The 25,353-nt window shown below is 34.6% G+C and overlaps 2 protein-coding genes across 6 annotated transcripts in view; one reads left to right on the forward strand and one right to left on the reverse strand.

Moving 5' to 3' along the window:
* LOC125678341 (spermatogenesis-associated serine-rich protein 2-like) overlaps positions 1-571 on the reverse strand; it is a 41,166-nt gene extending 40,595 nt beyond the window's left edge. Inside the window, exon 1 of one of the 3 annotated variants that reach the window (XM_048916737.2) lies at positions 516-571. The gene's annotated coding sequence lies outside the window, so the exon portion shown is untranslated. Of the gene's footprint in view, positions 138-515 lie in introns of those variants that run through there. The other 2 variants (XM_048916736.2, XM_056153735.1) reach the window with 2 other exon arrangements.
* On the forward strand, positions 19-25,349 carry LOC125678339 (cilia- and flagella-associated protein 65-like). 3 transcript variants are annotated; one of them, XM_048916729.2, is made up of 42 exons: positions 19-91; positions 6,967-7,201; positions 7,518-7,656; positions 8,393-8,523; positions 8,621-8,735; positions 8,851-8,935; positions 9,471-9,616; positions 9,843-9,956; positions 10,085-10,193; positions 10,279-10,394; positions 10,840-10,989; positions 11,237-11,365; positions 11,751-11,819; positions 11,942-12,028; positions 14,066-14,146; positions 14,380-14,520; positions 14,696-14,822; positions 15,121-15,289; positions 15,417-15,555; positions 15,862-16,001; positions 16,152-16,236; positions 17,641-17,799; positions 18,034-18,199; positions 18,396-18,524; positions 18,726-18,882; positions 19,009-19,077; positions 19,211-19,339; positions 19,436-19,520; positions 19,640-19,798; positions 19,954-20,142; positions 20,266-20,379; positions 20,467-20,625; positions 20,902-21,045; positions 21,157-21,168; positions 21,646-21,762; positions 22,458-22,601; positions 23,025-23,099; positions 23,238-23,440; positions 23,560-23,688; positions 23,822-24,089; positions 24,536-24,636; positions 24,806-25,349. In XM_048916729.2, exons 1-42 carry the CDS (start codon positions 34-36, stop codon positions 24,978-24,980), a joined length of 5,448 nt encoding a protein of 1,815 aa, XP_048772686.2. In that variant the 5' UTR covers positions 19-33; the 3' UTR covers positions 24,981-25,349. The 3 variants fall into 3 exon arrangements, with proteins under 3 accessions (XP_048772686.2, XP_048772688.2, XP_048772689.2); XM_048916732.2 differs by lacking the exon at positions 19-91 and adding an exon at positions 6,123-6,334; XM_048916731.2 differs by lacking the exon at positions 21,157-21,168.
* The last annotated feature ends 4 nt before the right edge of the window (positions 25,350-25,353 follow it).

The raw sequence follows: 25,353 nt of genomic DNA on the forward strand, positions 1-25,353 counted from the left end.
GTCTTTAATTTGTGTAGTCTTCGCAAATCTCCGATGTGTGTGCTAGTTTATGTACTATCAGTGAAGAGTGTTATCAAGTTCCTGATTCAAGGTAAATTAAAACGAAAATAGAACTTTCGAATTTGTGTAGATAATGAGAGGTATAGAAGGAATCCTAGTATCTAATTTAATCAGAGTAGACCCGGGTTCCGAGAGATACACGTACAAGTCTATAGCTATACCCCCGCAACATTTCACAACAAATAGAAATTGATAGTGTTAAGAAAACCCTTGAAAAGGACGTTGTCAGCACCTTTTTCAAAACCGCGAGTATAAGTTTATCATCTCTCGTTATCGGCCTTATCAACAGTGCACCTTTAACGTAACATACCTACATACGTATATATACATACACGCCTACTACTGTTCCACTGCGTCTATGACATAAAATCCCTTATGCAGCACTAAATTCCGAACACATGTTTCTTCCATAAAACAAAGTTTGATTGTTTGTTAAATATAAAATAAAAACTTACATCCCTCTTCAAAATTAACGAGTCCTTGGATGAGAAAAAATATGTATAAAACAGAACCATTCAGAGGGGTGACAAAAATCTATATTTATATAACTTATCACTGGACTTTACTCGACAGACCGGGTTGAACAGCTGTGCCCTGCATTGATAAATGTACACCAGATATTGACTGGGGACTCCTCAAAATACATACTTAACTCAATACACAAAACGTCAGTCCCCTTTTGCTGATATGAGAGAATCGTATGTCGTGGTGTTTTTTTTTTAACATGTCGACCCATACACGAATGATATAAAACTTACATCGATCAGAAGGGAAATAGACATTGAGTTTCTGTATTCAGCGAAATTGGTCATGTCCTATGTCACAACAGATTTTATTTCACGTCTGTGACATTGATTACTTAATCTTCTACAACTTCATCATCGACTACCTTTTCACTTCTTAAGGATGAGCTAGTCGACGCATACTCACACACACACACACACGCGTGCGCGTTCACGCACGCACACATCTACGGGGACCTGTAATCATTCAATTGGGTTATACATACACAACTGATATAAATGATGCTTAAATGAAAACGATGCAAGAAAATTTATCATCTTTGACAGTATTCACCCATTCACATTATACATGTATATCGGGGGGGGGGGGGGGGGGGGTCAACCTCTCCAACCCTTTCCTAACCATTTTCTCTCTTTTCATTTCAACTCTTGTCTTCTCTCCTTCCATTTTCATTCTTCTCTCCTTCATTCCGCTCACCCCACCCCCACTTCCCTCCCTTCTCCTTCTCGCCCCCCCCCCCCCCCCATCTTCCATTCAATCTCCAGCCCCTTTCTTCTTCCCTATTACCCACCTCACATATTAACATCCATTTCACAATTTGAAAGTAAAATCGAGGATAAAACTTTTATGCAAATACACAGTTATCATTTTAAACAGACTTTGAAACAGCATGCAACTGTCAGCCTATCTAATCAGCCTGCCTACAGTTCCTCCACCAGGCTAAATATCCCACTCAAAGGGGAATGAGTGCGTAGATCCCCACTGGTTTCAGGGTTGATTTCCCTACCAAGCTAAAATTACAAAACGCGTCACTTCACCTCATTGCATTAGTGAACAAGGGACTGCTATGCAAAAGCACAACTGAGAAAAGGTGGGGAGTGACTAACAAACAAACAAAAAACGGAGATGGGGCGCACATACCACGCACACAAAATGTATGGGGGTACAGTTCTTATATAAAACCGTGACAAGTACTCTCTCTCTCTCTCTCTCTCTCTCTCTCTCTCTCTCTCTCTCTCACACACACACACAAGTGTACACACTACCTAACCAAAAGATAAAAAAGAAAAACACTCTCCAATCCTCAAAGGATACCCTTCCCAAAAACCTCATCCTAACCCCCAAAAGAAAAAGCCACTCCCTCAAGCCCCAAATCACTCCCTCAACCCCCCCCCCCCCCAAAGAATAACAACTCCAACTCACATTGGGCGACTAGATAATTTGTTTTTAGGGTCAGAGTATAAACAAGTTTGTAGTCTTCGGACACAAAGCCACGGAGGTGTGGAGACACAAACATTCATTTTCCCGCTGTTCCCTCTAGCAACGCCTTCGATTACCCTGAATTATGTAAACACCCCCACCCCCCACCCCCCGCTCTCCCAAGAAACATAATTGATTTATGTAGATATTCATGGAGCGCCAAACAAAAATAAACTCAAATAATTGAAGATGTCTTTAATTATATGAAGATATTCATTTATATTGTTGATAGCGTTATTGGATTTGTTGAATTTATGAGTGCTGTATATCACGATATCAACAATTGAATATTCAGAGAGCAATAATTCCATTAATGAGCGCATCAATTCAGTTAATGCGCTCAATAGTTCACTTAATGCGCACAATAATTCAACTAGTGTCCACTTCAATGGGCATGGTCACGGTTTGAGCTGAAAAATTTTTTCCATTTCAAAATTTTAGAATGCTATTAAAGCACATTTCTAATGGTTATCATAAACTGTAATGTCAGTTACAAGTTTTGAGTTACAAGTGAGATACAGCACTCACAATTCTTCGATATGTAAACAAGGTTCGTGCCATGCATGTTTTTGTTTACATATAGATTGCTTAATAGAAAACATCATGTTTAAAACAAAATGAGAGGTTCCAAACAGTAGAAGCTATTTAATTGTGTTCAGAATTAACGCGTAAATTTAAAAAAAACTGTTTTAAACGAAGCGATAACTAGTGTATTTAACACATGTAAACAAAAACAGGGCACGAGCCTTGTTTACATAACAAAGAAATGTGAGCTCTGTATCTCCCATGTACCTCAACAACTGTTTGACCACTAGAAATATTTTAGTTAAGCATTGTAAACAATTAAAAGGAAAAATAAAATTTGAAAATTTCCAGCTCAAATCGTGTCTATGTCCCTTTAATTGAATCAATGATATCATCCATTAATCTCTACCCAGAGTTATCATTCCTTACACTGTGAGAGCAAGGAACGACAACTCTGGGTAGAGATTGTCAAAATTCTTGTAGAGAGAGCAATTATTTGATAGATATTTTCGATTCAACATATCCATACTTGAATTAATGATCCTTTTAACTGAATTGTTGTTTTTTAACATAAAATGCTCGCATTTGTTCCTTGTTCAGAATCTTTGTGAATGATTAAAGGTATCTTTGAACAATCATCAAATCAGCTATACTATTATTACTATACGGAGCTCCAAATTAAATTTTGCGAGCAATACTTTCACCACATTGATGCACGCATCAATTTAATTACCGAGCGCAATATTTCAACTGATGCGCATATAATTTCAGTTATTGTGGGCAATGATTGAATGGATTGGCGCATCAATTCAGTATTGATGCATGGGAGCAATAATTGATGTGCGCAATGATTGAATTAATCATATCTTCAAATGATTAATGCTATTTTCAATTTATTTGCGTTTAAATGCTAATTTGGCGCTCCATGGAAATTGAACACAGAGCGATATCACAATGCACATCAATAGTAATAATAGGGACGACAAAGTGGCACCATCGATACATGCAATCGCCTCCCTCCGATCAGCGGGTTTCTGGTTGTTTATAAATAGGTATAACGGACACCTTCAGTTGAAACTGACACCTTCAGTTGAAACTGACACTTTCAGAGAAAAGTGACGGACACTTTCAGATAAAACTGCTGTTTCTGCATAACACGCTCTGTAAGTTATCTTTGTTTATACTTAAATCTTAAAGGACACATCGCATGTTTTTAAACTTTTTAATTTTTTCAGCAAAATTAATTCATTTCATACTTAAAACTACTTTACATGTGTTTTAAATGAAACAGTTTGCGTAGTTTTCGAGTTTGAAAGCGATGAAATTCAAACCTTGCGATATGCATATTTTCTCCGATATTTTACGCGCCATTATCTGTGACGTCATATGCGACCTCGAGCGAGAAGATTTGAAAACAGTTGATAGCCATTTCATAAACAGATTAGATTTAATTGACAAACAAACAATTATCACATTAACAGCTTGAAAATAACACTGCATTAGGGTGTTTTGTGCCGTTTAAGGGTGTACTTGCTGTCAGTAGAGAGGATTTGGACTGTGGTTTTTTTCAAGTATGAGGGCCAAGACGTGAATATTTTTTGTCGGCACAACGGCTTTGCCATAAAAACCCCCAGTAGAATTTGTCCCTGTACTTTTTCAAACAAGCACTAAAGACAAAGACGTAGATAAACTGCGAGAAAATGGTTCTATTGAAGCTACGCACTGTTACATATAGGCCTACGGCATATGCTTTCCGTTCTGCTTTCGAATTCAATACACACTCGCACAAACTGACCTTCACCTTGTAACAACATATAGGCAGAACTTTACTAGCAGTGTCTACCAACTGGTAGTTTTAAAAAAGAAATTTAAAGATAAAAGATAATTGAACTTTCAATTATAAATAATAAAATATAATATTTCCCGACTTTGAATTGAATTATAATGCTTTCATTTTTTTTTTTAAGGAACGCGTACGTGTTTACAACAACAGCACGCCGCGCTCCCACTTCCTGAGTAACAACGTGTAGATAACAAAAATTAATGATTAGGCCTGATAAAATTGCTTTAATAAAATAATTTAAAAGTATTGTGATTTTCACATTAAGTTTGATTATTATTATTTTTTTCGAAATGCACCCGTGACAGTAGGCCTAGTTGTCAATGATACATAATCGTATCATAATTTAGGCCTAGCTCTATCTAACTTCTCCAAAAATAAATTTAATAATTGCACTGTTTATTTTAGAAAAGCAACAACGCTAATTACAGTTGTTTACAGAAATGGCATTACCAAATTGTGTTTAGACAGTGATCCCATGTAAACATTATTTACTCGCAAATTTATGCAGATTTCATACTTGCTTTTCTCGCTACATTTGGGTCGCTATTTGTATGCACTGGTGGCTAAAAGATATAAGACTCGGGAAATTTGTCAACATCGAAATAAATGTTATCCATGGTAGATACATTAGGCCCCTAAAACCCGAGTTTTTAAAAATATCTAACACTTCTTTTACAACAAGTTGATCGACGAAGGTCGCATATGACGTCACTGTACCACGTGACTACCTATCTAATTAACTAGGCTTTTTGAAATCGGGGCTTAGATTTAAGTCCGTATTGTGGCTAATTATCGCAATACTTCAGCGAACGAACTATTACAAATAATTTCTATAAGCATAAGGAAGACAAAATGCATATAATTCTGTATACTTTGAAAACACGAGATGTGTCCTTTAACAAACCATTGAATAGCACCTTCCACGGAATGTAGCTTATATTAATCTCAATGTGGAAACTAATAATTTTATAATGATATCCTTATAATAAATATGATTTCGATCTCGCACACGTGGCACACTGACATTGTCTCGCATTTTGGACGGAATTCACAAATAAACTGGAATTTCCTTAGGCTTTATATGGAAATAAATACATATTGTATATACTGACCTATAGATATACTTGCAATGATTTTGCCAAATATTGTGTTTTAAATCTATTACACGTTGTTTATTGGCAGTTATAAAGGAAAGACACTTAATAATTCGGGCACCGGACACTTTCAGATCTTCAGTACGTTCATTTACCGTATAGTTTCAAATCCCATTTAAAAAAAAAAGGACTAGATATAATATGGACTATAGGCACGTGTTTCTAAAAGAAATTTAATATTCTAGTTTGAAATAAAATAATGTGTTTTAAAGCTGATTTTTCTAGTCTATATAGTTGTGTAATTTTCGAAAAACTAGGCCAATGAATGAATTGTTATTTTCCCGGCTGCAATATTTCATCGTGCGTAACATTTTTTGAAAAATATCATGACAGCTACTCCTGATATTTCTAAACACAATGGTGTTTATTTAATCTAAATTGAGAAAAAATCGGCTTCAAGGGAATATAAATATAGAAAAAATATTATTTTACATGAAAAATTTAGAGAAACTTACTTATGTTTAAATTTCCCGCGCAATTTATACTTGGTTGCTACGAGAGTTGTAGGACGTAGGTAGTACTCTCTAATATCAAAAATATTGCAAGATTGTGAAGAGTGAGAAGCAGATAGTCGTTTTCATTAAAGGACTACAGCTTTAGATTTATTACACGACTTCAATTCAAAGCATCCAACTGTGATTAAGTTCTAAGGTCTGTCTCACTGATCAAACTCTCCCGTGAAACATAGCAACACGGCCATCTTTATTTTATTTACATCATGGCGGACGTTCAATAACAACAGAAAAAGGTAACTGAACTCAGTGTTTTTTCTTGATTTCAACTGAATTCAAGATGTTTTCTATCTGTTGTCTAATTAAAGAAACACTCTTTCACTCATTATACACTGTATTTAAGATGTCACAAACCCAAATTTCCTATCATTTCATAAAAATACTTCGTAAGATTTAGCATATTAAATGAATGGACCCATTTCAAAGGTAATATGATTAATCACGATCCTCTAACAACATTATGTAAAACAGCTTCATTCAGGGCATTATGCATTGTTCTGTATATAATTTCTTAATATTGCAAACATACCTTAGAGCTAATGTTAAACATTTTTGCCAGAACTTCTTTGAAGATTTATTTATGATGTATTTTATGCAAGTTTTAGTCGTCCCTTTTTATGTATGACAAATGACCCACTACTAACGGTCTTACCGTCTATACTCATTCCATGCTAAAAACGTTGGAGTCAGGGCATTTGAACCTAACTGGCAAAATTTGATATACTAAGTGAGCTCGGCTAATAAAGTCCTCCTAATATATTGCAAGATGTATCTAAAAAAAATTGAGTTGTCTGATGTATTATGGTAAGCATTTTCATACACTGCATTACCGAAATTTTTTGTATTCTTATCGGTTTTCTACTTTCAGACAATATGCCATCAGTGGTTGAAGTAAGTCAGCCAGTGGCTGTGACAGCAGCCCCACAGCCTGTAAAACAGTATGTGCCTCAAATGCCACTATTTACAACAATGGAAAAGACAAATTATCATGGAATTGAAGTGATTAATGAAATTGTTTGGCAAGGATGGGAGCCTGGGAGAGAGTACACAAAGAACATTGTCTTAAAGAATGTGAATGTGAAAACACAGAAAATAAAGTACAAGTAAGTAGCTTATTGATTGATAATGCTTATTAATATATTCTTATAAACAGAAAGTATTCAAAAATATTCAAAAACTACTCAATATGCAATTTCCAAGTTGCCCAATACTTGTATCCTTTTGTTGACTCAAAAGATGTTTGTGCACGTACACACACATAGTGGGTACAAATGTTATGTTTGTTTGACAGTGGGTACAAATGTTATGAATTTCACAAATTGCATAAAGAAAGATCACCAAGCTGCTATATTCTCTCTTTAACTGCATGGTGACACAAATTTAGTAGGTTTATAAGTATTCAATTATGAATATTTACAGGGTACCAAGCACAAGATTTTTCTCAACATTATATCCTAAACCTGTTGTGCTTAGTGCTGGAACCAGTTTTTCACTGCCCGTTACATTCAGACCACTGGAAAAAGTTGTTTATACTGACAAAATAGAATTTCATTTGAAAGTAAGTATCTTGTTTTAACATGTTGTACTTCTCGGTGAAATATGAAATTGAACATTGTTATACATTGTAGGTTTTTACTCTATAAATTGCATATCATCAACCTGTTTCAGTTATAACTATAACTTTCTTTATAAGAGGTGTGCATCAGGTAATGTTCTAAATACCAGATCTTGGCAGTTTATATGGGAAAATTTCATTTAACATGTACATATTTATATGAATAGAAATATTGGAGCTTTTTATTGTAAAGGAATTTTCCTATTCCACCAAAATGGCCAACATTTCAAACTGTACACACCAAAATTACCTAAGTTTTAGTAAGGCCAAAATAAAATATATGTATTCCCACTTTCCCGACCCTACCTACCTTTTTGCTGCCAACTCTAAATATTTTATTGATGATATATATAAAAGAAAACAAAAATTCTGAATTTTTAATCTGGATTTTTTTTCTTTTTGCATTTGAGTTTCTCTGATTTACAGTTTAACTACTATTGATCTTCAAAATGTATGAAAAAATATTTATAATGTACATTCTTATTGAAACCATATCTAAAACAAAGATTTAAAAAAAAAAAGTTTTAATTAAAAAAAAAATGTTTTACCTACCTACCCTACCTAATTTTTTGAGAGGTGAAATAGGAAACAAACATTTTATTTTGGCCTAATCAGAAAATCGATGATGATTATTTCATTTCTGATTTGCCATGTAATTAATGATGATTAATATCAACAGGATGGGTCATTTGAACTTCCAATCAGAGCTGTCCTACCACAGGTGGACATTTCAGTGCCTGAGTTCTTGGACTTTAACATGTGTGCTGCTAAAGATGTGGTTCATACCACATTTGAAGTCAAGAATACTGGGTATATTTTCCCCCCATTATAACATTATTAAGAACTGAAATATAAGATGGCTTTTTTAACCAAATGAAACATGATGTTTATCCTATTTCTGCTTCAGGGACCTGGAAACAAAGATTGAATGGGAAATGAAAGCACCATTTACTGTAGAGCCTAGTGCTGCAATCCTTAAATCTGGATCAATTAGACAATTTAAAGCAACATTTACTCCAATCGTAAGTTCACACAAAAACAGATCAAACCTTTTGTGATGGAAGTCTTGATTTTTCTTTTTAATAATATATTCATTTTGATGTAATGTGCTGAATTATTTCTTTTTTTATTACTTAGACTGCCTGTGTTTATCAAGGCGAGGCAGCGTGTAAATATGGACCAGATCTTATGTATGGAAAAATTACAAAACTGGAAGGCATAGGTACAAAACTTAGGCCTATTAAAATTAACTGATAGATTATCATCCTCACCCGCCCCTCTAAAAAGGGCCCACCTCGATTTTTTTTATTTTCGCAAAACTTGCGATTTCAAACAAACTTGCTTCCCAGTGACATGAGTAAATGATTAAAGTCACAGAATGTTGGTTTTATATCTTCTACCAAGGATTCTTTGAATGTTAACTTGATTAACATTGTGTGTGATGCCATTTGTCATTAAATTTTTTTGGGGGGGGGGGGATAAAATTAAAAAATAAAATCCTCCCACCCACCCCATATTTTTTTGTGAACCCGGATGATAATCTATGATTAAGTTGAATTGGCCTTACAGAAAACTTTAACAGTGTTAAAAATGATATATATTGGTGTCTCGCTAAATAGTGTTATAAATGATACATATTCTGTGGTGTCCCATTTCATTTTCAAAAGAAAGAAATTCACATACAAAGGAATGATATCATAATACTAGTACATAAGAGTAAATGTTAACTTACTACTGTGTATTGTTTATTTTTACAGGTAAATACCCTCACATTTTGGTATCCTCCCCTGGCAGCCCTTCCAACAGTCTGGACTCTACAAATCATGAAGCAGAAATCAAGTTTTCTCAAACTCCTGTTGGTTCCACCATACAGAAATGGGTGGAGCTCCACAATCTCGCTCCTGTAAGATTTTTTTTCACTATCAAATCACAAATGAACTTTATGGTGTTCTTTTGTAATTGTATAAGTACGGCATGTCCAAAATAATCCTGTACATCATGTATATATGTATATTTGAAATTCTTTTGTAAAATGATTAGTATGTGAAGAGAAATTATTTCCATACAAAGTGGAATGTGTAAGAATATAAAGTAATGAAAACATTGTTGTTTGATTTTTTTTGGTACAGGTTCGTGCTCCATACAAGATACAGCACCCTTCCAAGATGAGTCGCATTGACACAGTGTTTGATTGCCCACAAAAAGAAGGCATTGTTCCACCAATGAGTTCAGTTCGAATTCCAGTAAGTAAAATCTAAATCTTTGTATTTTATTGCTAATCTCACTAGCTAATTATTAGTATTTTTACAAACATGAGATATAACATTGTTTGAATGATTATGAAATCTACAGGTTATGCTTTAATTTACAGGTCACTTACACTCCAAATACAGTAGATACTAAATCTACAGACTACTTCAATGTTGTTGCTATTGGAAATATCAGTAAAGCAGTCATTAAATGTGTTGGGTCTTCAAAAGGTATGGAATTTCAATACTAGGTATAAAATTTCAAGGAATTTAAATTTCAATCCGTTATTCTCATTATGTAATTTTTATATATTAGGTCCTACTGTACACCTTGGAGCGAAGAGTGTCAATTTCATGCAGATAGATTTGGGAGCTGTGGCTACTAGGACAGTGGATATTGTCAACAATTCAGCTGTAGAGGCCACGTTTCAGGTATTAATGTAAAGTAGTTGCTCTTTATGGGAATAAAAACAAATTTATAAAACTTAGATGAATTAACTTTACTTCAGGAAATGAAGTACAATGTAAATCAATGCATATATATACATGTATACATGTATGTAAGCCCTTAATCCTTCCCTTCTAAGCAAATTAAAACAGAGTTTGGTCCACAGCCATTTTTTTTTTTTTTTGGACACAGAAATCATGGATGAAACCTGTGTCAAATGATTTAATTTTTGTACAAGTATTACTGGTATTATGTTGCAGAAAGTTTACAGAATCTAAAGTTTCATATTTTCAAATATTTCAAACTACAAATCATGTTGGGATTTGCCTTTTTGATTGCTTCAAATCAGTAGAATCCCACATGAATGTAGATAGTTGGCATGTATACACATGTATTAGCCGTGTTCAGTGGGAGTAATTTTCATTGCAGTTCATGCTGGATTGTAATGAGAGTGTGTTTAAACTTGAGAAGACCTCAGGAGTGGTACGACCCAATACCACAATGACAGTAGTGATGAAATTTGTCCCCCAGCATCCCATCAACTACCACAGGAGGGTCACATGTATGGTTCACAATCAGGTCAGATTTTACTACCAGCTACAAAGTTTTGCAAAATTATGGGAATTGGACTCAATATGAGGGGTATCAATGGAATTATTTTTTTTTTTTTGGCAGGGGAGGGGGGTGGGGTATCTTAAGTACAGAAGAAATTAAAAAAATAAAGAAGTATCCACCCATATGAAAATTTTTTTATTGAGTGGGTGTTGATATAAATCAGAAGATTTCCACATTATCTAAAAACAAAATGAATTTTTCTTCTTCATAGGGTCCTTTGTTCTTGGATATGCTTGGAACATGTCATTCAGAGCTGATCAAACCGGCTGTTCTCTTGGCTAAACATCTAGACAAGTATAAATGTCATGTGGAAAGAGGGCTTTCTCTTTATCCACCAGAGGTAAGATATCTAGATAAATACAAATGTCATGTGGAAAAAGGGCTTTGTCCTTGAATACAAATGTCATAGGGAGAGAGGTTGTTTTTATCTAATGGAGGTAAGATAAATGTCATGTAGAGAAAGGGTTGTTTATTTATCCACTAGAGATGATACGTCAAGTAATAGGATAGTCTACTATGTACCACAGGTAAGAAATGTGGATAATGCAAATACCTGATATGGATTTTTTGGGGGAAGCCTTTTTTTAATCCTCCACAGGTTAACACCTTGATATTGACAAGAATTTGTACAATGATCTTTCTTTGAAAATGAATAAAAGGATTTGCTTTAGAATGTGACTGCTGTGTTCTTTGACATTTTATAGATTTGTTTATTTTGTTTGTAGCAACTGAATGAAAACGTGAAGACAGGAAAGATAGAATTGGATGATGCTGGTTGCCTTATGATTCCTGATGTAAGTTTTAAGTATTTAAAACCAAAGTAAGATCCGTGTAAACAAAGATACAATGATAACAAATGGACATTTATTACAAAACAAATATTTGACAATTTTCATCAACATGTTTGTATTTACAGAAATCTGAAACAGGAACGGATTCCAGTCTGCCAGTTGTTCCTCCAATGGATGAGTACTTCAATGATGGCTTCCATTGTGACATCAATGTAAGGACACAATACCAGTCATTTCATGAATGTTAATTAAATGATATCATCATGGGTAGATAAAGATAATATCATTTCCCACTGAAATACTGTGGCTTTATCAATTTTCATGGAGGGGATGATAATCAAATTTCATGGATTTGTTGGGACACCCCTCTCCCCCTCTTCCTTTATTAGTGTATTAGCAACGATTGTACTCTGCTGATCACTTGATTTCATGGACTTTCACAACCACAAAAACACCAAAATATTTGATGTTCACAAAATTATTATGAAACCACAATACAGTGGAGCCTCGTTAATCCGGACACTTTGGTTCCCAGCAAAATCATCCAGATAAATGAAGCGTCCGGATAATTGAATCACATATTTTCTAGCTTTGTATAAGTAGCCAATATGTGCCTACTTTATTGATGCATAGTGAATTAAACACATTCTATCATTGGATTTAACCATTTGCATTAGTAAAAATAAATTATGATAATGTTAACATTTACATGTATTTCAAAGCACTAAAATTTAATGTATGTGTTCAGTGTATTTGCCTATGCTTACATTATACATGTATATTAGCACTACAAAAAAATATACAAAACTGTGTAACGTATGCACTAAAACAAATAATGAAGCACTATATGTAACTATAAGTAATTAAATCATTAGTAACTAACATAATCATTTACATTTCAAACATTTCATCACACTTTTACTTCTTAAAGAGGCCGGTAATTTCCATCTGTCATGGTTCACGGGTTCGGCGGTCTGTTAAAACAATCTTCATCGTCCAAAGTTGATATAAGAATTTCGTGATTATCATGTCAGTTGACAACATTCTTTAACCAAAATTCAATCTGCCAGACTTTATATTTCTTATTCTATAGTTATCCAAGACAATATCAGGAGAACAAAATAATTTAAGCACGTAATATCAAGACCTACTACTGCTTTGATCTAGTCACGCGCACCTATTATTTTCATGATGCGATAGTAACGGAACAAAACTCGGGTGAAATTAACATTACAGGTACATACAGAATTTAATTGTCATTTTTCTTAAAATGGTAATTTTCTCACTTCTACGCAGAGTTTAAAATTTCGAAAGCAATAAAACTCTACAACATCGTAACAAGAATCAATCGTACACAGGTACATTCTACATGCGCGACATTCTAAACGTTAAAAAATTATACTATATATACATGTGCATGAACATACATGTATATATCACGTCAATCAACAGAATAAAATCCAGAATCTAGAAGTATAATCTACACTCTTTAGATTTGAATAAGCCGATATCAATTTACGAATCAGTACAACTGATACGTGTAGCAGTTAAAAAAAATTATCATTACGGCATGATGTTTAATTTATTAATACTATTAGGGTATTGATCAAGACTATAAAATAATATGCTACAGATTTATTTACAAAATTCAACACTACACGCAATAAAGATCTTATGTGCGAAAATTGGCAATACAATGTCTCGATCGGTACGTGCTATCTAACGGACTTATCATCACACACCACCTAATTGGAGGGAGGTGTTGACAGGGTACAGGTAATCGCTTCAATTAGACAGTTTGGCTTGTTTTCTTTATAATTTACACCTTGCTAAAATTGTCCGACACAGACCTTCCCTAAACAAAATTACCGTCCGGATTAACGGTACAATTTTCAATGCATTATAACGTTTTGTAGTAAAAAGTGACCGTCCGGATCTGGAACGCGAATTTCCGGATTAATGATGCAAAATAATGTATAAAAATTCCGTTCCCTAGAAAAATCGTCCGGAAGGTGAAGCGTCCGGATTACCGAGTCTCCACTGTATATGTATAGTAATTGGAGCACAGCATCAGAGATTTTAATTCTAATATGGTATAAGCATAATTTGTTGTATTCAGTTATTGATTTATTTGCTTACCACGGGGTAGGGAAAAAATTACTTCATTCTAAGTGTAAATTCATTATATAAGCATATTTTTTTGTATTTGCAACTGATTCTGAAATCTTTTTCTTTTTTGGGGGAGGCAGAATTCTGTTCCACATGTCAGCATAGATACCAACATTGCAGACTTTGGACACTGTTCTAATCTAAGAGTCATAGAAGACAAGGTTAGTTCAACTGTTTGACTTTTGATTAAGTGAAAATTTGTGTATTTATATGGTAGAAGTGTTATTTTGTTGGTAATTGATAAACATAACAGTTGGCATTCAAAATTCAGAGGAAAGTGTTCAGATCAGATGGTGTGGATTTTTTTTCTCTCCATCTTTTAATAGCACACAGCCCAATATAGAAGTGAAATATAAAGACCAGTATTTATAAAATGGGTTTTTTTTTTGTACAGATTATCAATGTGACAAATCACACCTATGGAAAGGTAACGATTCAATGGAATTGTGGGAATGATAGGACATTCTCCATTATGCCATCTACCATGGACATCCCTCCTCTAAAGTCATGTGCTTTCCAAGTCACTTTCAAACCTGTAAGTGTAAAATACGATTTTGGAGCAAGTAGTACACATCTTTTCAGTGGAAGTTTTTTTTTTTAACTTATCATTAGCTAGATTTCTAGTATATGTAACTAAAATCCAGAATAATTAGATTTTTCTATCTTTTTGTTAATGTTCCTCTGGAGTGATATAGATTTTTATTTTTTAGACTGTCCCTAACCAGTTCTATGGAGCAGAATTGGAATGTTTTGCCTATTACAAGAGTTTGCGAGATTATCGCCTGGTAGAGGACAACACTCACAGTCCCCCTTGGTGCCTCACACTCACCTGTACAGGTAAATAATCATTAACTATAGATTGATGCAGAAACTTAGTAGCCAGTAAAATGATTTTGAAGGTGAAAAAAGGAATTTTTAAAATGTATATGTAGGACTCATTCTAAATGCTTTAAAATGAGATTGACAGCGATGAGTTTTATCATGTCTATACAGGGAATGTTAAAGTCTTTCTGTTTTGAAAATTTGTCATTGTCTTTCAGATTGAAATTTTTTAAATAAATTTGTTGAATGCACAATGCTGATATCATATTTTGTGTTTCATATGATTTTTATCTTTATGGTTTTAAATCAACAGGTCAGACATTCCAAGCGAACAATGAGACCTTCCTGCCTCGTCTGACCTTTGACACGTCACATCTTGTTTTCCCCGCTGTAAACACCAAGGAGTCAACCTACAGGACAATTCTGTTGACTAACAATGGCACAACTCCCATAATGTTCGATGTCCTGAAAGACCCAACAAAGTATGGCTTAGTGTTGTTTTGACTTTTATTAATGCTGACCTGCCTGCACTACGGAACAGGCCATGCTATCATTTGCATACATGTGTGAAAATAGCTTTGGATTGACAACTTTGGTTCTCTTTTTCAGCACATTTACAGTGAAGCCATCTAAAGCTTTGCTGAAAGGTCAACAGCAGATCTTTGTAGTCAAGATAACTCCCAGTGAAGTGAAGCACTATAAACATGACCTGACTTTTAGACTCAATGACGATGAAAAGTACAACAGGGTATACCAATTACTTAACTCTAGATAAAAATACTACTGCAGTATGCCATAGTACAAAAGTATTGTTCCTTTACTCTAAAATCACATATCTCATGGGTCAATACTTTTTGGTGATGATAGAAAAATTTGTGCATGTTCACAATGATGAATTTATAATGGATAAATAGTTCATTTTTTTCCTTCTTTACAGGAAAATTTGAATTCTAGGTATATCAATAAAAATTAGAGATTCTCTCCATTAAAAAAAGGAAGGAAAATAAAGAAAACTTTGGTAATTTTACTGTAATTTAAGTGTAATTATTTTCAGTGTGTTGAGTTATGGGGTTCAGCAGAATCTCCGGAAGTTGTGCTAGATACTGATGGAGTGATGTACTTCAGACAGACCTGTATTGGTACTGCCACCACTAAAGACTACACCATCAAAAACGTCTCTAGGATACCACTCAGGTAATGAAAAAATTAACACAGCATACAACAGATAAACTAACAAACAAATAAGATACAAGTTGTAGAATAAATTCTCCCCTCCTCTCATGTATTTATCTCCCCTGAAGTAAGTATAACACTTAGTTTGATGCTTTTGTCTTGCTACTGCAGATTTGAATGGAAAATGGTTTACAAAGATAAGCAGCTTCTCTCTGTCACTCCATCTTCAGGCCTCATTCAGCCCAATGAGACACAGGTAATAAGTATAACAAATTGTTATGTAATGGTAAATACATGTATTAAAAATTTTTTTAGGATCCCTTTTTAGGACTGCACAGTTTTATACAACAAGGTTTACATAGGACCTCATTTGGTGCTGTGAATTTTGAAGAAATCAGACTTAATGATTTTCACTTTTCTGCATTCAAATTATTTAGAAATTGTATGTGCTTAAAATTTATTATGACATGATTTCACTGTAGTTTGTACATGACATCATTATAACCGTTTTGTAGAATTGAAACAGAATTATTAAAGATATTTTTCAAAATTGTGTACAGAGCACAACCCACAATTTAATTTTTATATATGCTTATTGATAGAACTGTTATCGATAGAACTGTTATTGATATGCAGTACACATCATTTAATTTTTGGATTGAGGGCTGTACTCATATTCAAATTTGCTGTAATAAATATATATATATACCGGTATATAATAAATATCAAATATGGTATTTTCCCATGGATATGAAAAAAACCTCTACAAATATACATGCCCTGTTCTTTCATAAATGAACTCTGTAGAAGAACTTATTTATAGATAGATAAAAATAGGTTTTAAAGTGTTCAGTGTATTAGGGTCCTGTCATATGGTGGGTGCCATATCGTAATCACTGTCCGTCCTTCTGTCCTTCCATCCATCAGCACTTTCTATGGCATGCAATAACTTATTAAGTTTTCTTGGGAAGATTTTCATAAAATTTATACATAATCCTTAGATTAGGCAGAGAAAGACCCCTTTTGATTTTCAAATTTATCAGCTTTGTCATTACAGAGGTATGAAACTTAGAACTTTTTGATATTAAAAGATAGTAGCACTTCCTATGCAATAACTTGAGAAGATTTTCATAAAATGTAAAGGTAATGCTCAGATTCCTATAGTAATCACTATGTCTGTCTGTCTGTCCATCCATCAGCACTCTCTGTGGGACACAATAACTCTAGCTTCCTTGGGAACATTATACATAATACTTGGATTAGACAGAGGAAGACCCCTTACAGATTTTTATCTTGAGGACCCTTTTTGACTTGTCAGTTTTGTAGTATTCAAGCTGTATGTTCTAAAGTCCCCACTTTAAATTGAAGCTATTAAAGAATCAGGCATTAGCAGAGATTTGTTCGAAATGAAAAATATAAAGGCAATTTTATTTAACAAGTGAACCAAATCCTTTGTTCCTGATTATTTTTTCAATTTCCTGTCTAAATCTGTTTTATGATTTTTATGTCCATTCAATATGAATGTTATGGCCAGGTAATACATATATTCACTACAGATAAAATTTCATGGTTTTGTCTTCCAGTGAAAATAACCAAAATGAAACTGCAGCAAAGCTAAGGCCATATGCTGTATTACTGTTTTCTTTTTATAATTTTGCAGGCCCACACTTGGTCATTTGTACCTGCTGCTGAAGAAAAGTATGTCATGAAGCCCTGTCTAATTGTCTGGGGTCAGGGATTCCACAGTTCATCATCAGGGGGCAAGAAGAAACAATTCACAGTCCGGGCCATCGGTGAGGGGTCCCTTGGAGACATTAAGGTACAGAATTCTGTCATCACTAACATGATAACTGTGGGATTTAGCAGCTTTTTGTAATATAAGAAAGCCATTTAAAACCATGTGTGAAATAAGTTTAAAGTTCTTTGTATTCTTTGAGAGTCTAACTTTAAAGATGTATAGCAGTAAGAGTAATTAATCAGAACAAATTCAGAGTTTTAGCATTTATTTTGTTCTACTTTGAAGTCTCGGTCTTACAGTTTTGTTATTTTTAAGGCTGACAACACATACCTGGACTTTGGTGATGTGGTGGTGGGTAGCTCAACGTCTAAGATGATCAGCATTGTTAACAACAGTACCTGTAGTTTGCACTACAGTCTGATAGTAGACCAGGCAATGGATGGGCCATACCCAGAGGAAATCACCAGGGATGATAAACTAGGTAAACAATTACATTTCCTCACTATTACTTTGTCCTCAGTGACAGAAAAGAGCATTTTTTTTTCATCTTGGAAAAGGTTTGCCACCCTTTAAAGTTTTTTGCTAAAATGTTGGATATCCTTTGAAATTATTTTAATTTATTTAGATTTTTTCACAAATGTATGAACTGAATGCATGAAAGTTTTTTGATTTTGTAGCCCTGGTTCTGGATAGAACAGAGGGAGTGCTGCCTGCTAGATCTCGACACAAAATTCTGGCCACAGTCAAACCAATCCGGAGGGTTAATTATCAGTTTGCCGTTTCCTACAAGCTCATCACCCCCATGGGTAAGGAATCTAATGTTAATATTCATAATGCTAACAATAAAGGTATCTAGAAAATAGTAATAATTATCAAATACATATAAATAGATTTTGTGTATGTATATCACATTCTTAAGATTTCATTGATTGTTAGTATTTTTTTTGTCAGAGACATGGGCATGTGTCATTTGTGAATAAATGTGTTTGTGGATTTAATTTATTTAGGTCAAGAGGTCAGTTCCAAGGCACAGGAGCCCCAACACTTGTGTCATGTCCTGACCACAGGTGTGTTCCCTGTAATGGCAGTCTCTGATGCTCGGTGCTATGGCAGCGCAGTAGGCATCAGCAAAAAGCAACTCTGGGCTCTCTTCTCACTTGACAAGTACGTACATATACACACAGGGAAATAGGCTCCAATTTTAATGTTTACAAAGGTGATCAATACAAAACCTGCTTCTTCCAGAGGAAGAAAACTTTTTTATTGAGAAAATAACATTCTGAATTTCAGTATGAATTTGTGCTTGGACTCGGACCCTTCTGCAGAAGAAATTCGATACAGTGTAGCAACAAGACATAGGTAAGCCAGCTGGTCAAAAGATCATCTGTTCAAACTTATCTGAATCTGAAAGCATTTCTAATTCTTTTATTCATTTTTGGAAAAAAAAATCCTTCGTTACCATTAAATATTTCTTTTGATTTCACTTATGCAGCCATGCTAGAAGGCCCCCAGTGTATACAAGAGCCATCATGGACTTTAACTTCAGTGCTGCTCCACTAGACAGTGAACCTTGCATTGTGAACCTCATGTTCGAAAACACTGGAACAGTTGCCACAGAATGGTAATCAGACAATCTCTTAAAATGATGGCAGTTTAATTAATGTAAGGCCTGGCTTTTGAGTTCATATTCTTAATTCTAATTACTTTCTGTACAAAGGTCCTTCCTATTCCCTACGGACCTTCAGCTAGAGTTGGAATACTGGGCAGAAACTGGAGAATTTGATGAAGATGAATTGCATGAGGTTAGGACAATTCTGTATAGAAATATACAAAGCATTCAATTTTGATATTCTCTGTGTATGGTTAGTCATATTATTTGTTACAACAGTTCTGACTTTGGATTTTGTGTCTGTATTTATAGATGAAGGTGATGGACAACAAGCTGTTCTCCATTGAGCCTCAGCAAGGGAAGCTGGAACCGGGTGAGTGCAGGACAGTGAGCTTCACGTACAGACACACTATGGCAGGGACTGACCGACTGCCTGTTCTGCTTAAACTGGCAAGGGGCAGAGAAATCCTGGTAAGACTTTCTTCTGTTTTAAAAAAAAAATTTCAATTACATATAAGTTTTAGTAAGAAGTGAGTAGAGACACCAAGTATAGGTAAATTTGAAAATGGTTGTACTTGAAAGTATTCCATTGCAAACATTGTAATATGGTTCTGTTATATTATCAGTTGAATTTCATTGGTGTGACTGTGGAACCTGAGAGGAAGTACATTCATTTCCCATCCAACAAACACATGTTTACACCTGTTGCTGTTGGTGAAAAAGTTAGTCCTAAACAGGTGTATGAGCTTTATAATGGTGGAGCCTCACCTGTCAAGTTCAACTTTGACCTTGCACCTCTGGAGCTTTTGCGAAAGGTAAAATGGAAATCAAATGGATTATGTTATAGTGCTGCAAAAATTTGCTCATCGAAGTGATGGATTTGATCAATTATTCTTTGTTATTCTGAACTATTCATGGTTTTCTATTGTATTTTCCAGGAGAACTTTGACCAGCCAGTATTTGAGTGTTTAACACCTGTAGGAGAAATTCCTCCAGGAAGATCCTTCTGTGTCGAATGGAGATTCTCTCCAATTGAAGCCAAAACATACATGGTATAATTCTAGCTTTTGAAGTTAGATTCTCTTCATTAGATGTTACGGAGATGGGATGTATGTTTTACTGAATTTGTTTTGTTGTAGATTGATGTTCCTGTTCACGTTCATAATGGGGACACGGCCATTGTGACATTTACTGGGGTTGGCTTTGACAGAAGAGTTATGGGAGACACGATGCCCATTACAGACCAGCAGGATCTGACGGGGGTCCCAGGGGTCCAGAGTGTCTCTGTACCAGGACAGGTGAGGAAAAATCCTTTCCTTTTATAAAGTATTTTATTTATTAAATACATTCTAAATCATTTGAATTAAACATATATATGCTGTAATGATTTACAATATCCTTGAGGTATATAAGATAAATTGAATTACTATGAAATTCAAGGGAAAAGTATTCTACAAATGTATTCATTAAAGAAACATGATATGTGCACATACACATAGATGTAACTGTAAGACCTTACTTGAATGACACTTCAGATGAAGTTTGACATTTTGTCTGCTGTTTTCCATGTACAGCTGATGTACCTGTCACAAGAGAGACTTTCCTTCGGAAATCTGCCTTTGTTCAGTCGAGCCAGAAGAATGGTGTTTGTTACCAACAGAGCTAAGGATCGAGATGTCTCATTCGAATGGCATGTCACATCACAAGCTGATGCTCAGGTAAATTACCATACTCAAACTTTTTCTTTTCCCAACTCTATGTCTAGTGTTTTGTGACAGAGCTATTTCTGTGTTGTGCAATGTGTTTTAAGCACACTGATAATATTTCAGTTCATTGAGGATGTAAGTGTTTTCACTGTTAGCAAAACGTGAGGATTTAGAGGTCTGCCTCCTAACTCTGCTTTTATAGCCTAGTTTTATTTCTATTATAATAGTAATGTTTAGATGACTGTTCATATTTTGATAACAAAATATTTCTGATCACTTGCATACATTTAATTACATGGTATTTCAACTAAGGCTTAAAAAGGTGTTTTTTAATACTTAAATATGTTGAAATGCATTTAATTTTACACGTGCATTCATTATTTGTGTAATTTTACATGTTTTTCTTAATAATTTTGCTTCATTTAGAAATTGCTTTACATTTCATTTCTTTGATAAAACATTTGGTGGAAGTATACATGCATAGTATTGATATTAACTGTAGAGTCTTCAACACTCTTATTGCTTAATATCAGCAGAGCTTGTAGGTAAATTGTTAAACTTTATTTATTTACAAAAATTCTTCCTACACTGAAGACGTTTTATTTTATGCAGTATCTGTCGATATCTCCAATTCGTGGAAGATTGTCCCCTGGAGAAAGTCGAATGTGCCGTGTGGTGTTTAGTGCCTGTGGAGTCCCATCCTTCTACGACCTGGATCTGGTTTGTGAAGTAAGTTATCTGATCTGGTTTGTGAAGGTAAATTATCAGATTTGGTTTGTGAAGTAAATTACCTGATTTGGTTTATGAAGTAAGTTATCTGATCTGGTTTGTGAAGCAAGTTATCCGAGATAGGCCATATCAAGCATTAAAAATTTCAAAGTTATGAGTTTAGAATGCAGTAAAAAAAATTGACAATTTTGTATCATGTGCGATAAAGCAACGTTGAAATTAACTAACCTGGATGTTGGTGCACAGACGTTATTGGTATACGGTAGTGTCAGTATCAACACTGGATTCTGGATCAGGTTGGAGTTTGGAATTACATCAGTGTATTCTAGAAGCTTCCTGTCTTGTCTCAGTCTGATATCTCTAATATTGTGAAGGATACCCTCTACTGACATTCTATAGAATTTGTTCCTGTTGCCATATAATGTAGTATATGTACTAAAATACCAGTACACGTATTGTGTGTTCATGATCAGAGATTGGGGATGTTCAATAAAACAGGCCTATATGGTTAAACTATCAGTCAACACTTCATCATTGTTGTAATCAAATCATTTTCACAATTTTTCATTGTAGATGAATGTTATTTCTTGTCATGCTCTTAGAAATAATGTCATAAGGACGGTCTCCTTTGACAGTACCATTAGTTAGTTTCATATACATCAGAGAGTGTCACATTTATGCATTATATGTTGTAGACTACAGATGAACTGGAGATGGATAAATACAAGATGGAATTGGCTGCATGGGAAAAGGAGAAATACAGACAGAAATATGAGTTTTGTGTCACAGAGAATGACCTGGATGCTGACAAGAGGCTCACGGACGATGTAGAAATTGTGGTAAGTCCAAGTGAAAATTTGTAGAAAATATAGGTTTTAGATACAGTCAAACATGGTTGTAGCCAACCTCAAGAGTCAGCCAAAAAAGTTCGTTGCAATGAAACTTTGTTATATCCAATAAAATTTTCATTATTTTCCTCTCATAGGGTAATGAATATTACTTCACAATAAGCATAAGTTTATCATAAGGATGCTTGTTATAAGTGTGTTTTACTGTACACATAGAAAAGCATGACCATTCTTGAATTCAAACTTTTTGTTGTTGTAACACTAACGCTATCATGACATATGATATTATATTATTGATTAGTTTATCTATTAAAAGAATCTTTTGCAGATCACATTTAGAAAAAATAATCAAAATATTACAGAATTTTTTTTTATCTGTACACATTTGCAGCTAAGAGATATATTTTTCTACAGGAACGTCCTTCAAGCCATCTTAGGTCACTGGAAGAGAAAAAGATTGAAGCAGAGGGAGAACTTACAAAATATAAGGTCAGTTTTGTATGGTTTTGTGAACTCATCCACGAATTCAAGATGAACAGATTTACCTTTTTTTCAAAATTATTGTGTACATGTACAGTGGCAGTAAGCATCCAATGTTTTTTTTAATTTCTCTGTGGTATTTTGTAGACCCTCCCACCAATAAAGCAACTGTCTCCAGATGAGAGGAAAGCTCTGGACTCCAGGAAGAAGAGGAAGGAGAATGAATTATGGGAAAAACCGTCGCCTCCCGTACCCTTCCTTCTACATTTGGGACTGACCGCCAGGACTCATGACATCAGGGAATTCCAGGCCACATTCCCGGAAGAGTACAGAGACTTCTTCATTGACAGGTCAGTAACCTCTAATTAATTTGCCTTTGTTCTGTTACTTTTCTACATCTGTTACTTTTCCCGTGTTATAGAGTCATTTCAATGTTGTCATCAATATTTTCATCACGACATATTTTCAGGTCATTAAGTGAGAGAGTAAGCAAGAGTGCTGGTCGGAAGCAGGCCCTGGCTGCAAGCACCTCTAACATCATACCCTGTAGTACTGGGGAGGCTGATGTTGTATCTGGGGTACTGGGCAATGTTCTGAGGTATGGAATTCAGTGATACATTTAAAAGATGATGCCATCTTTTAGATTTCTTGTTAATGATTCATTTTAGATAGAAAACCCTTAGTAATTAGAGAACTAGTCAGTAATTCTTGTATGTCTTTTTTTCCCCCAGAGGTCTTTTAGATGACACATACTTCCATGAGGCAGTGAAAAAAGTGATCAATGATGAAGTTCCATATTATACACAAATTGGAGAGAGACCTACCACTGCCCCACCCATAGAGATGAGGGCAGGGCCAAGCGGGAAGACCAAGTCTGTCCAGGAGGACACCCCGAGGGAGGAGCTCAGCAGAGTGTCATCTGCCACACTTCCTGTTTCTCCAGAAGCCACGCCTCCTTCATCTGCCGGCAGTAAGAAGAGTCAGAAAAGTGAAAAGAAGGTCAGTTAGCCTCTGGCTTCATCAGAATTCTAATCAATTAGTAATCTGTATTCCTTAGCACTTGCTTTGTTATCCAGGATAATAGTGGCAATTCCATAATACAGTAAAACCTGGTTATACGGAACCATCTTAGTTGTAGAACTGTAGCTTTCAGAAAAAAAATTTAATAGATCTCTGGTCTCCCCTCCCCTTAGAGATATATAGTATTGGAGCTGAAAGCACCAAGGACAGTAAAATTTTGTTATAAGCAAAATTCATTATATTCATGTATGTTTTCTAGATTTCATAAACCATAGGCAATGAAAATCACTGCCTTACAAGCAGTATTAAAATTTTTTGTGACCTTTTACTTTCAGTTTTGCATAATGTTTCATGGACTTTGAACCAGATATTAAACTGATTCAAGTAACAATATCAAAAGTTACATCTTAAATTATTTTTTCCAGAAGTTAAGAAAGACTAAGACACCCCCACGACACACAATGGAAGAGGTGGAGAGAGTGAAGAAAGAGGAATCCAAAATAAAGGAAAAACAAAATCTCAAGAAGTCAGTACTTCATTAATGATACCAAATATTACCAGTGTAACTGTTATATCTTGTTCACAGTTATGATTTATTGATGTAGAATGCATTTGGAGGGGAAAAAATCAATCGAGTATTTAATAATAGATGAATGTTTTGTGATAGGTAATATGACACTCGTTTTCTCCTGCAGGATACCCGAGTTTGGCAATTCTGCAGAATCAATAATCGAGAACACGCTGCTTAATATTGTAACAGAGGCCCTGTCAGAAGAATTTAGTATTACTGCACGGCCCAGATTTATCGCATTACCCAAGAGAACAGCATCAGCCAAAAGCAGACAGTCAAATAATGCGAAGAAAAACTGAGACCTTTAATTGTTCAGCAGGATCTTTTCACTGTGGATAAAGTTTGCACTGTTGATCTGTGATATTGTCTTGGTACTGTACATTGATTGACTTTCTGATGGAGGAAAAATGTTTTGGAGTGAAAGAAGAACATTAAATTATATATATTCGTTTATCTGGAAGATTTTATCAAATATTTGTTTATAAACAAGTGAATGCAGACTCCTGATATTTTGTTAAGATTAGTGAAGCATTTCCATGTAGAATGTGATATTTTTTATACTGAAAATTTGTTGTAAAGTTGTTGAAGTATTCCCTGTGTATCTCTGTGACCGCTACTCCGTCCATTTGCAATTTGTACAATATTTCAATAAACATGTGATACCAATATCTT

This window comes from Ostrea edulis, chromosome 2 (assembly GCF_947568905.1).
Source record: "Ostrea edulis chromosome 2, xbOstEdul1.1, whole genome shotgun sequence".
NCBI classification, from domain to species: Eukaryota; Metazoa; Mollusca; class Bivalvia; order Ostreida; family Ostreidae; genus Ostrea; species Ostrea edulis.